At 43.2% G+C, this 12,215-nt stretch overlaps 1 protein-coding gene across 4 annotated transcripts in view; it reads right to left on the reverse strand.

The window, feature by feature from the left end:
* The window catches only part of specc1 (sperm antigen with calponin homology and coiled-coil domains 1), a 64,031-nt gene that overhangs the window by 20,531 nt on the left and 31,285 nt on the right, over window positions 1-12,215 (reverse strand). For all 4 annotated transcript variants that reach the window (XM_010736508.3, XM_010736509.3, XM_019274956.2 and 1 more), the window contains 5 exons: window positions 8,564-10,125; window positions 6,692-6,899; window positions 5,809-5,882; window positions 4,391-4,566; window positions 443-606 (listed from right to left, as the gene is read on the reverse strand). In XM_010736508.3, coding sequence (XP_010734810.3) covers window positions 443-606; window positions 4,391-4,566; window positions 5,809-5,882; window positions 6,692-6,899; window positions 8,564-10,125 — 2,184 coding nt within the window. The remainder of the gene's footprint in view (window positions 1-442; window positions 607-4,390; window positions 4,567-5,808; window positions 5,883-6,691; window positions 6,900-8,563; window positions 10,126-12,215) is intronic.

Here is a 12,215-nt window from a genome sequence, read left to right on the forward strand (position 1 = left end):
ACGTGTTCATGAAAAAGTGAGATAAAGTTTCAGAAACAAACTATGAAACTTCAGTACTGACACCAGTATTGAAACCAACTCTCAACACTTGTTACTTTCACTGTGGAGGTTTTAATCAGCTCTAAATAGAATGGACCTGAAGTTTCTGAGTATGTGTGGCGATGTATTATGAAATAAAAATGCCTTCTCATCACTTGCACTTTTATAACAAATGTTTCTTTGTTTTGTCAATAGATTCTTCTAATAAAAACCCTCCAACCTGCCTGAGGTCAGTCCAGGCCACACAATCCTACACAACTGCACATGACGCACATTGCGCATTGCTGCAGAGAAATGCCAGATATCCACGATGGAGATCTTACCAGCTGTTCCTCTATAGTTACACTGCTGTGATTGGATTCCTTGTATGTGTGTGTTCGTGTGTGTGTGTTGAGGTGCTCACTCTGTCCCACAGTATCGAAGGACTTAATGAGGGATTTGACAGTAGCTCCGGGTTCTGAATCGGCATCTCCGCTGACGTCTATGGGTGTGGTCGGGATCATGGAGATGCCGCACCAGTGACGGCTGTTATCGGAGTCGGACACCCTCACCTCATCACCTTGGGACCTAACAGACAAAATGAACAGGGTTGCTGTGTAGAGACAATACAAACACCTGGGGAGGGGTTAAAGTCTGAACTTAGAATGTCAATATATTATGGCCAGTTGCAGATAGCCAGATCGAGATTTGGAGCAGCCAAATCATCAGGACAGTGTCTATCCTTTGCCCTGGTGAACATTGAACTCTAGCCAAGAGAGCGAGGAATATGGACTGCCATTATCAGTGATGGATGAGCAATGAACGACATGTAAGGAATGTCTTAAACACTGCACTCACCTTCACAGAGTGTAGGAAGAGAAACACAACCACAGTTGGACTGGTGTAGTTTCATTTATTCTTTTGCCATATGAACAGCAGTCATACAATACACTTAAATGTATTCTTTCACAGGCATAAAACCAGTCACAAGACTTCCTAAGTCTTTCTTTACAGAATAAATTAACAGCACATTTACTGTAATGTTCATTAAAGGGCTTTACTATAAACAGAAAATGACCCATTACATGGTTTCTAGGTGTGTTTTTGAGCATCCCAATGTTTGCATTTTGAGCACCAGTACCTTATCATCTGGTAGAACAACATGGCTCTTAATTAAAAAAAAAAAGCACAAATTTAATATCTCTGATAAAAACCGGACTTTGAGTAGAACCTGAGATCCTGTAATATGCCGTTATACTACAACAACACAGAATATTAAGTGTTTGGCTCAAAGATGAAATAAATCAACCCTGTCATAAGAGTGAGTAAAATCTGAGATAAAACAGGGATGCTGAAGATATCTCTAACATCGTTACATGATTGAGCAACAAGGAAGAAGTATCTTGAGAGCTTTGATTGACCTCTGAGGTTCAGATAAAAAGTGGTCTGACTCGATATTAACTTGTCAGGAATGTTGTTAATAAGTAGAAAATTAGCTAAACTCATCATCCAATGGGAAAAATAATTAGGAAACCTGGAGCACAGTCTTCTCAGTCTTCATGTTAAAGTGAACCATGAACATTTTGGTATGTTTGTGGAGAGTAACAAATGACTCTGAGGTACAGCTGTCTGTGTTTGTGGCAGTCCTAAAATCTAATTTTGGCAGTGCTCTGTATGTGCCATCATGGCCGACATCAAAATCATCCTGGTTATGTTATCCGACAGAAAGAATTAATACTTTGTAAATTTAAAAAGAAAAAACAGCAATCATCAAAAATACATATACATATATAACACTAACAGGGCAGATGATACCAGTATATGCATGGATGTTACCTGCGTATGGTGATTCTGTGTTCCACAGTGCCATCTCATGGCTAAATATGACATCGCATTCAGTTCTACTCCAACTACAGGACCAAAGAACAAACTTAAATCTTGAAATAAAGGTTTTTAAGTAAGCAGACAGATGTTAAAGTGAGAGTATTCTGACTGATACACAAATAGTAAAAAACCCCAAAACAAAACGTCTTTTTAATAATATCAACTGGACGAAGTTCTGCTGCATCGTTCTCGCTTTGAAACGGGAACTTTCTGATGTTACAAGTCAGACTTTTTTCTGGCAAAATGCTGGGAATCTCAACCCAACTGTTTCAGCTTTGACTAAATATGAACCAAATCTGCCTCATACTGCACCCTGCTTTTTTCATGGTGTTGTTTTGTAACATCTCAGCTTTCTAAAAAAAAAAAGGCACAAATCAGCTTCGCACAGTATGAAAAGGAGGGTCTTTCCAACATATGGCATGTGTTCGACAGAGGTCAAGAACATCACAAAGAAAGAATACATTCATTGAGAAATAAAAATACAGAACTATTATTCAAAAGACGTGTAGAGAAAAGGAAGTCAGGCTCTGTGACCTAAGACTCTGTGTACTGCATCTACACTGGTCGCTGTGGCTTAGATTGAGACTGGTTTACCACATTACACTTTGAATGACACAGAAAAATAATAAGTGCAAGAATAACACTGTCTTCACGTGGTGCTGAGGTGAGGGGCACTTGTCTAGTGCCCTTCTACTGCTGTCTTGGTATCAAAAGTGGCTCCGGTGCTTATTCTGAAAAGAAAGAGAGGAAGGAAGATGAACTACTGTATAAAACTACGTAATAAAGATTATCTTAAGCATTTACATGTGCATTTGCAGCAAAAATTTTGATCTTAAATTATTTTTTAACATTGTTATCATGAAAAGCAGACCTCTGGGCACTTCTTGACTTTCTGTTCCATGCATACCTTTTAGGATTAAGGTCACTCATAATGTCTAGTATGACTAAATCACCCGGTGATGAAGACGCTATGCAAATGTATCTGAAGCAGATGATGCATAGCATGAGTTTAATCCAGTCATGCCGTGCAGACCATCCTGCTGTTTAACCAAAAAAAGTAGGAGTGTTATTCATTCAAAGAACAGCAGGTGGCACCAGATACATTGGACTGGAATGTCAGGTTTAAAGAACCAGGCAAAGCAAACCAAAAAGGTAAGATCATCCTGATGGTGCAGTCAGCCGGCATACAGAAAGACAGACAAGAGACAGGGCTTAGGAAGCAACACAAAGCCAAACACAGACAGGAAGGTCAGTGAGGAGTAGCAGCAGCAGCACACAGGGCAGGGAGAAGCAGGCTGGCTGAGAGAGGGCTGACAGGGCAGGGAACTCACCTGGATTTTACAAAAGGAGGCTTGTCAGAGGGACATCTTTGATAGAGTCATCACAGGGAGCTGCTGGAGGTGGGGAGTGGACGCAGCGTAACAGCTAATCTTGGGGAAAGTTCACTGATTTAGCCAAAGTCTAAAACCAGTAATGTAATGTGCTAAATTCACAAGGACGGCATGAAAATTTGGTTTTAAACCAAACATTTCTTATACACTAAAACTGCTCTCGTGAGGTTTGTGAGGTGATAAATCACGACTGAAAATCACAGATCATTTGCTTGCTTTTAAAAAGATTGCACCATGACTGGCCACACAAATAAAAAGAGCACTATACAGTAGCAGACTTTGCCACGAGAGTACTTGACCTGGCGTGATAATGAAAGGGGACAACACTGTCAAAAAACACCATGGCATTTGCACGCTCAAACACACTTATATACAGTTTACTCACACACAAACCAATGCAACGCTCTCTATAAATACATCAATACACATTACTGCATGGCCACAGTGCAACAACACTACATGAAATCTTAGATAGCATGACACATTGGCGTGGAATAATAAAAGGTCAGTGTTAAACTGGCTTCGGTGTTGCATCGTAACACGCTCGGATCAAAGCAGCATCTGTGCGTAGAGCAGATCTGCCTTGTCGTGTCATTATAATCTCATCTAATCAATATGCTGTAGTTTATTGTGGAGTGTGAGGTTTGAGTGTTACTAGAGGGCAATGGTCAGTGTAGAAGAGGGAGACAAAGAGGGCAGCAGCTTAAAGGAGTAGAATACACAGAGGGAAATACCGCAGGAGACCGCAAATTTACCAACAGAGTCTGCCAAATCCCAGGAACCTAAACTCAGAAACCCAAAGGATTCAATCACATGATTTTTTTAAAGATATGATGTCTACATTAAATACATTCAAAGTATCCTGCTTCGATACCAGATAGGAATTTTGAAAACCTCTTGAAGAGATTCTGTTTGCATCACATGTAGAACAAATTGGATGGGGGATATGGCAAGACTCTGGCAGGTATCTCATATCTACATTGTGTTTAGAGAGAAAGGAACTGCAGCCCGATGCTGAACAAGGGGAGCCGGGGTTGAGAGGGATTGGTGGAGGGGGGAGGAACCGAACAAAAAGAGAGACATGGTGGAGATGGTACCTGACTCCCTGCAGGGCCTCGAGGTCCGTGGAAAGCTTAGCACTGCGATCCTGCTCCTCCTGCAGCTGCCTCCTGAGTGTACGCAGCTCCTGCTGAGCCTCCACCTTGATGTCGTTGGCCACCACCACGGCCGTCTGGAGGTCCGCCTGGAACCGACGCCACTCCTCTTTTTCATCCTAAAGATAAAAAAACGTGTGTTTATACCACACAGGTCGATACAGGCAAATTCACACAGTCGGAAATCATCAACTGACACAGAAACTGTTTGTGAAACATTTAGATTTAGTGTGAACCTCTCGGATAATGACCGTGTCAGTGACATTTTGTCCTGTTGCAATCCATGTTTTGCTAAGAAACAGAATCTACTCAGAGATCTGTGGAAGTTAAAAATGATCCCAAATTTCAGAAAACTTCAAATAGTTAAAACTCCTAAAGCTAGAAAGAATTTAGAAATCACCACAAGAGGAAAAAAGAAAGAAAAACACTTTTTGGACCTGAAACACAAAAGTGAGACAGAACAAAAGGTGCTCTTTGGTTTGAAGCAGGCAAAAGACCTTGTAGATTTGTTTTCTGGCTATGTCTTACTACATTTTCACAGTATTTTCAGCAAAGACTGTGCAAAATGAATATCAAGGAGGTGGCAGTGAAATCCAAGAATCTGGTATCTAATGCACTTGATAATGCATGTTTTAAAAGATCATGGAGAAAAATCAATGCCTGCTAAAAAATAAATAAATGATGCCTGAAAAGCCTGCCGGGATGCGACTGGAACAACACTCGCTGAACAGATGACTCCAAGGTCGAACATTTTGGCATAAAGACAAGGAAAAACTGAGCACTAGAGCCTCATCCTGACCTTAAAGTGATACTCCACCCAAAATGTATCACTCCTGTAGGGTTGAGAGAGGACAGCAACTGTCGTCGCATCAGTAACAGTGGATTGATTTTTTATGGCAGTAAAAGGTATCACCACTTTTCTACTGTACATCTGTACGCTCATTCAAATCTGAAAACTCATTTCACTACAATACGGCTACTGTAAATTGACTGCTTCTCTGTCAGGTGATAGCCCTCATAAGATCTCTGGAGCAATGAAGTGTATATCTATATATTTTCTAGCCTTTATTACATGGCTGAAGGTGGAAACAGAGAGACAAAGGGGAAACTGTGTGTTACAAATTTCCACCAAAGCTGGATCTGTTCTTGGGAGGTCACAATTCGATGGTTCATGACCAAACTAGCTAAATGAGTCGCCAGTTTAAACTTTCAAAACCTTCTCCTACATCTATAAAACAACAACAAGAACCATTTTCTTTTGTTTACAGCCGTCCTGTGTCTTCAGCCTGCGATGTCCTAATTGCTTTAATTACTGATTACAGATGTTATAAAGAAGAGTATGCATATCAAAGCTTTCTTACCTTCATCTGTCTGTTCAAGACTTTCACTTGTCGCTCTGCTTCAGCTTTCTGCTCCTCCAGCTTTTTGACAAGATCTGCAAAGACAGATTCAAGGTTTTTTTTTTAGAACCGCAGGTCTAACTTACTGTAGACTCAGGCACGTTCGTGTTTATTAAACACAGCTTTGACAAATGAACTGCTCAGCTTCCAGCGTGGTGACAATACAGCAGCCAATCTACAGCATCAATGCGTCTGGACAGAATTAGATCAATCTCATCTGCCATGATTCATAATAGCTTGTGGAAACACAGTATATACAGCCTTATATTATTTGCCAGCTGCACTAATGGCAAGTCAAAGACAGATGGGTGAGTGTGCCTGCGTTTTGCATCTGATTTTCATATACACTCAGTTTTTAAGGGTTGTTATGAGGTGCACATGGCTTCAAATAATGCAGTCTAATACACCTGCCGTGCAGTAAAACCTTCATGAAAGTCACAACGTTCAGTTTCTGCTGAAAATGTTTAAAGCAACATAACTTTTCACTGAATAAGATAGATCATTTTGGTGCTACACAGGTTTTCCATCCCGGTACACTGCGGACTCCTGACAGGGAGCATATCTAGAATGACACTGGCGGGGCAAGCGGCAGTGTAACCGGAAATGTAACAGCAATGCAACCACTATGGGCATAATGGCAGAGGGAAAGAGATTGAGGAGGATGCACAAAATCCCCCCAAAAAGGATATATAGTTTCAACTTTAAGGTCATTTTATCTAAGTGAGGATAGATTAATATTAGTAAAAAGACTGACTCATTAATGAATCTAGACCAAGTTACAAGACTGCAGGTTAAAGCTTCCACAGAGCCTCTGAGAAATGAACAGCCGGTGAAGAGAACATACTCTCCATGTCCAGGACTGCTTGGTTTGTGTGGCAGTTGACGGCCCTCTGCTGCTCCACCTGGTCCTCCAGCTCGAAGATGGTCTCCTTCAGCTCCTTCACCTGGTTCTCGGCCTGGATCCCAACCTCCTCCAGGGAAGTCACTCGGCTGGTGAGCTCCTGCTCCCTCCTCTCGGCCCGCTCCTGAACCTGCTGGCATTTGGCCTCCACCTGTGTATGAGTGTGAGTGTAATGGGTTTATTGCAGAAGTGTGCTAACACAAAGAGGCAGTGTTTCATCTGTGCTAATTTGATAGAAGCACTTAAATCACTGTTGACTCCAAACAGGATAATTTATGTGTTTGGAACATCTCTATCTTTCAAAAGCCTCTACAAAAAGGTTAGAAGATTGTGACACAGCACACAGTGTGTGTGAGGAAACCACTAACCATAATGTAATCAAGGCAGGCTAAATTATGTTATGATATTTATCAGACTGTTTCGTCTGATGAAAACAAATTTAATTTACTATCAAGCGGAAGAATAGTAACCACAGTGAGTCTAAGTAGCCTTAATACATTGCATCCTTTGCACATCAGTACACATGGTGCTCAAACAAGAGATTTTTTACACCCAATTAAATTAAATTAAAGTTCTGATAGAAGTAACACAAAAATAAGCAGAGATATAAACATTCAACCAGGTTGTGAATGGTAATAAATGGTGTTTCTGGAGTGTTTACACAAGAGCTTAACTATGTCTGGCAATGACTACTTGGCTGCAGTGTAAATAGGTGAGATGCAAGATGACAGTGAGTCATGGAAATAAGAGTTCAGCCTGGATGACATCTGACTGCTTCTGAAGCCGAAGTCAGAGCTACACCACGAGAAATGAGATTTTAATACAGATGTCTGTGAGCATGCTGTACCAAAATAAGGACCCTCCGCCACTGATGTGGCTCTAATACATCATGATGTTCATGGGTGAAGTTATGAAGAGGCCTCACCCTCACACCCATGTGGCAGCGTGACTCAGAAGGTCACACTCTGGTGAACCACCCTACTGCTGGCACCGCCGTCACGGTCCAACAATGATGACATCACTAAGCTGATGGTGACACGCCTTTACTTTGGAGTCAACAACCACCAACATGACCCCAGAACCCACAGTGCCTCAGCCTTTCTGGTGTTGAAGGGGAAAACCAAAGTGACTATTGAGGGAAACATATGAAAACAATTTGAGCGAACATGAGCGAGTTCTCGTGCTGTGCTGGTGAAGAAAAGTACCCGATACCAGCTGTTGTAAAGTTTGAAAGGGTCACGTCTAAGATATTGTGGAAAATATGTGTCCTCATTTGCACATTCAAGAATTATTAATGTCATAGTCGCCCATTTGACTCACATTTTTTAAACACTGGCAATCGCTAGACTGGTGAGACAACTCTGAACTGGACAAACAGCTGGAGCAGTTCGTCTTTTTCAAATATATTTGAATTCTTTATTGAATGTTTTGCTGAAAGCTTTGTCTCACACACACACACAACACAACTAATGAGCTCACTGAGATAGCAGTTTTTTCCTTTTAACTCAACACAGTGAGTCACAAATAATTAAAGTCCTGGGTAACACAATGGAAGCAACCAAGTGGAAAATGTTGGAACGGTGACCAAAAGAAAATTGTCCGGTTGTAAATAGATTAACTTGAATCTTCCCCGACAGTTGTCTCCAAACAAATACTGTACTACTGCCTTTTGTTCTGACTGAAATACTATCTGTATTCCCTTCATAGTGAATATACATGTTGTGCTTTGACAACAGATTCAACAAAGGTGCAGTAAATCATAAATATTATAAATCCCTGGATGGAATTTGAGTTGTAATCTTGCACCTCTCCTACCTTGGACATCGTAGCTCGCACATGCTCAGTCTCGGCCTCAGCGTGTAGCAGCTGTTGCCTCAGCTCTGTCAGCTCCACCTCCAGCCGGTCTCTGTCAGCGTGGGCTGTCTTCAGCAAGTCGTGCACCTCGGTGCTGTCACTGGCACTCTGCATGGCCTTCAGCTCACCCACCTTTTGCCTCTCAATGTCTATCTGTGCCTTCAGCCTACTGTTTTCCAGTCTGAGACAGTCCGCTGTTGCCCTCTGCTCCTCTGCGGCCTGTGCTGCCTGACCTCCGGCCTCCAGCTCCCTGCCCAGCTGGGCCTGCAGTCTGTTCAGCTCCTCTGTGAGACAGTGCACCTGGCCCTGGGATGCCTGGTGCTCTTCCTCCAGAGCCCGCAGGCTACCTGTCAGTTGCTGCTGGATGTCTACCAGCTTCTCCCGTTCGAAATGTGAGCTTTCAACCAGCTCGGCATACCTCTGCTCCAGCTCGGCCAGGCGAGGCCCTTGGCTCCCCAGCTCCTCCTCCCTCTTGGCCTGAGCTTGGGCTTGTTCCTGAAGTCGTCCAGCCAGAGCCTCGTTCTTTTGGACCACCACCTCCAGACGCTCTCGCTGCTGTTGAAGTGAGGTCTGAAGGAGGCGCTTTTCCTCGGCCAGGCGCTCATTCTCAGCCGTCAGCTCCTGCACCACTTGCTGCTGGTCTGCCAGCTCCTGTAGAGTCGCCTGCAGCTCCTCGGCTGTGCTGTGATGATTCTCCTCCATCTTGTGAATCTGTTCGGTCAGGCTCCGCACTGACACATCCTGCCGTCCTGGACTGTTTACTGCCCCCACTCCAACTGTTTCCCCACTGACACTGCTGTTCATGGACTCTGTACGTGATGGGATTTTTTCAAACTCCGATGAGTCAGGTGACGGTGAGCCCTTGGTGATGTCTGAGCTGGAGGAGACAGAGGTTTTGAGAGGGCTGGCAGGAGAAGGGAGACTGTCCTCTTGTGGGGATGAGGAGCTGGAGTCTGACGGCAGGCCATTCACCAAAGGCTTGGAGGGGGAGTTTGTACTAGAGAGAGGAGAGGCTTCCAAGCTGAGTAGCTTTTCCTTCAGCGACTGGTTTTCCTCCCTGAGCGCTGCCAGCTCTCTCTGAAACTTCCCGTTTTTCTCTCTCAGCTCTCCAACCAGCACGAGGGCCTCCGCCACCTGCTCCTGCTCCTGATCTGCAGCAGAATCTTGGCGCGAGACAGAGTTGGATGACGGTGAAGCGGAAGCGGCGGAGGCTTTACCTTTGCAGCGCTGTAACTCCATCCTGAGATTGCTGATCTCTAAGTCTTTAGCTTTGGCCTCAGCTAGCAGCTCTTTCACCTGGCACTCCAAAAGGCCCCTTTCCTGGCTCTCTGCATCTCCACGGGATTTGGTTGAACTGCGTGTCTGCTTTGCCAGCGTAGAGAGGCTGGAAGTGCTGGCACTGGAAACCATCCTCTTAGTGCTAGAGCTCCTGAGCTGGTCCCTCAGAGAGATGCGGTCTCTTGTAATGGTAGAAGGAATTTCTCTAGGAGCTGGAATACCAGACTTCTTGGCTGTCTGGGCACCTGTAACACAGACGAAAATAAAAGTACATCAAGTACCTACGTATTCAAATCAGGTTTTACTGTGCTCCGTCTACAAACCAGTTGGCAGAGGTGTTTGATTTATAACAGTAAATATAATGTGAAGAGTTTCTCCATTAATTTCTCTTGAAATAATCACATTATGCCTTTAAAGTTGTACCTTTATAAATAATAATCTACATTCATCAATGAACACCAGAGTAGAAAAAAGCTGCATTATGCATCTGCGGCTAAATAAAATTTACAAATACTATACAAGCATTAACAGAATAATGACATTTCATTTTGAAAGTGAAAAATACATTTAGATCGGTGCTTCTCAAACTTTTTACACCGTGTACCACCTCAAAAAATATTCAGCTCTTCACGTATCGCCATCATAACAGATGTTAAAATACAGTTGACCCTAGTAGAAAAGGGGTACTATTGATCCATACTTCTCTTCCATATATTTCATGTTTGAAGCTACAGGGAGCTTGCAAATGAACATAAATATCAACTTAGACTGTGAATGTGGTGCTAGCTAAGGAAAGGGTTAATATAATCAGCACACAGACACGCTGGGAGCATGAACTTGTTAACATCATGTAATGACACTAATTGAATAGACAGTGTCACATTCAGATACTTGTATTATTCAGCAGTTTCATGACGCTGGTCACTGTACCCTATTCACATATTGTTCTCTGTTTGGACAACACAGCATCTGCCTGGCACGGTCATTCATCGCTGCAGCAGAGCTTAACTGTGGCATTTCAAAAGGCATCGGCGTGGGTCGCCGGTGCGAGCCTTTTCCAGCCCTCTCTCAAAATATGAAGAGTATTTACAGATGCCCGTGCCGCCTGAAAACGTTTTATTGTTTGTTTTCAGATCATCAGCAAACGGCGATGCAGACACAAGGGGGTCGCTTGTTTCAAAGGGATGACAAAGGTCCCTGTGCACGTGGAGCATTCAGGCACAAAGCAGCTTAAGCAGTGCAACAGACAAAGACAGCCCTGTGTCTCTCACATGCATGCACCATCATCAAACCCACAGAGCAGAGACTAGACAGACAGCTTGTGTGCGGAGATAGACAGCACATCACCCTGAGCATCACGCACAAATGGCCTAGTTTGGAATGGAAATCCTATACCCCTGTGGGTTCTTTAAGTACTCTGCCATTGATAGGCGATTTGCATAGACTATCCCCTTTATTTAATAAACTGCCAACAGTGGCAGGAGCTGCCAACACTGACACAATTTTAGGGGTACAGAGCCGTTTAACATTCCCATAGTGTGCAGGCGTGGTTGCAAATGTGAGCGGTAGAGACATATCAACATAATATATATAAATTGAGACCCAGCTGTAAATTTCATGAGCCACCAAACAAGATTTTAAAGCAAATCAGGGACTATAAAAATGACGAATGGCAGGATGACACTCAGCTGCTCGCTCTGAATGTCACCGAGATTAGTCTGGCAGTTAAAAGTTGTTTGTCTGTTTGGATCGAAGCGATGCTGTCATTTAAATTCAAATCAAATCGCACCACTTTGTCCCAATCAGTTTGATGAATTTTCTACTGGACAGAGCAGCGCTTAAAAAAAAGGGTGCCATTAAAAATCTACAGTCACTTCTCTCTGAACTTCACAGAGGATGAACCCACGACTGACAGAATGAGGACAGCGTGCTCTCCTAAATCATGTACTGTCACATGGAATATGTTAACACTGAATCAGCGCTGGGTGTTATAAATTACTATTTACTATGCACTACAGGAAGCATCACCCAGACAGGGTCAAAAAAGACAGAAACACCTTAACAGCTCGCATCTATTTTATGGCCATGTGTCATATTCACATTATAGGTGGCAATAAAGAGAGGGATAATAGGTCCTTGTTTAAGAGCGAGAGGAGTGTGATGTGATTAAGATCAGTCCGTCCCCGTGAGGATGAGTGATGCCAGGAGTCAGGCTGTGGGACAGCCGTTCATTTTGCCCTTCCTTCATATTCTGTTTTGGTCTTACTGAATAAAACCCAGATGGAGCACATGAACTCACTCATCTTTAGATCGCCTACCTCTTTAACCATGACAT

This window comes from Larimichthys crocea, chromosome XXII (assembly GCF_000972845.2).
Source record: "Larimichthys crocea isolate SSNF chromosome XXII, L_crocea_2.0, whole genome shotgun sequence".
In the NCBI taxonomy this organism is placed as follows: Eukaryota; Metazoa; Chordata; class Actinopteri; family Sciaenidae; genus Larimichthys; species Larimichthys crocea.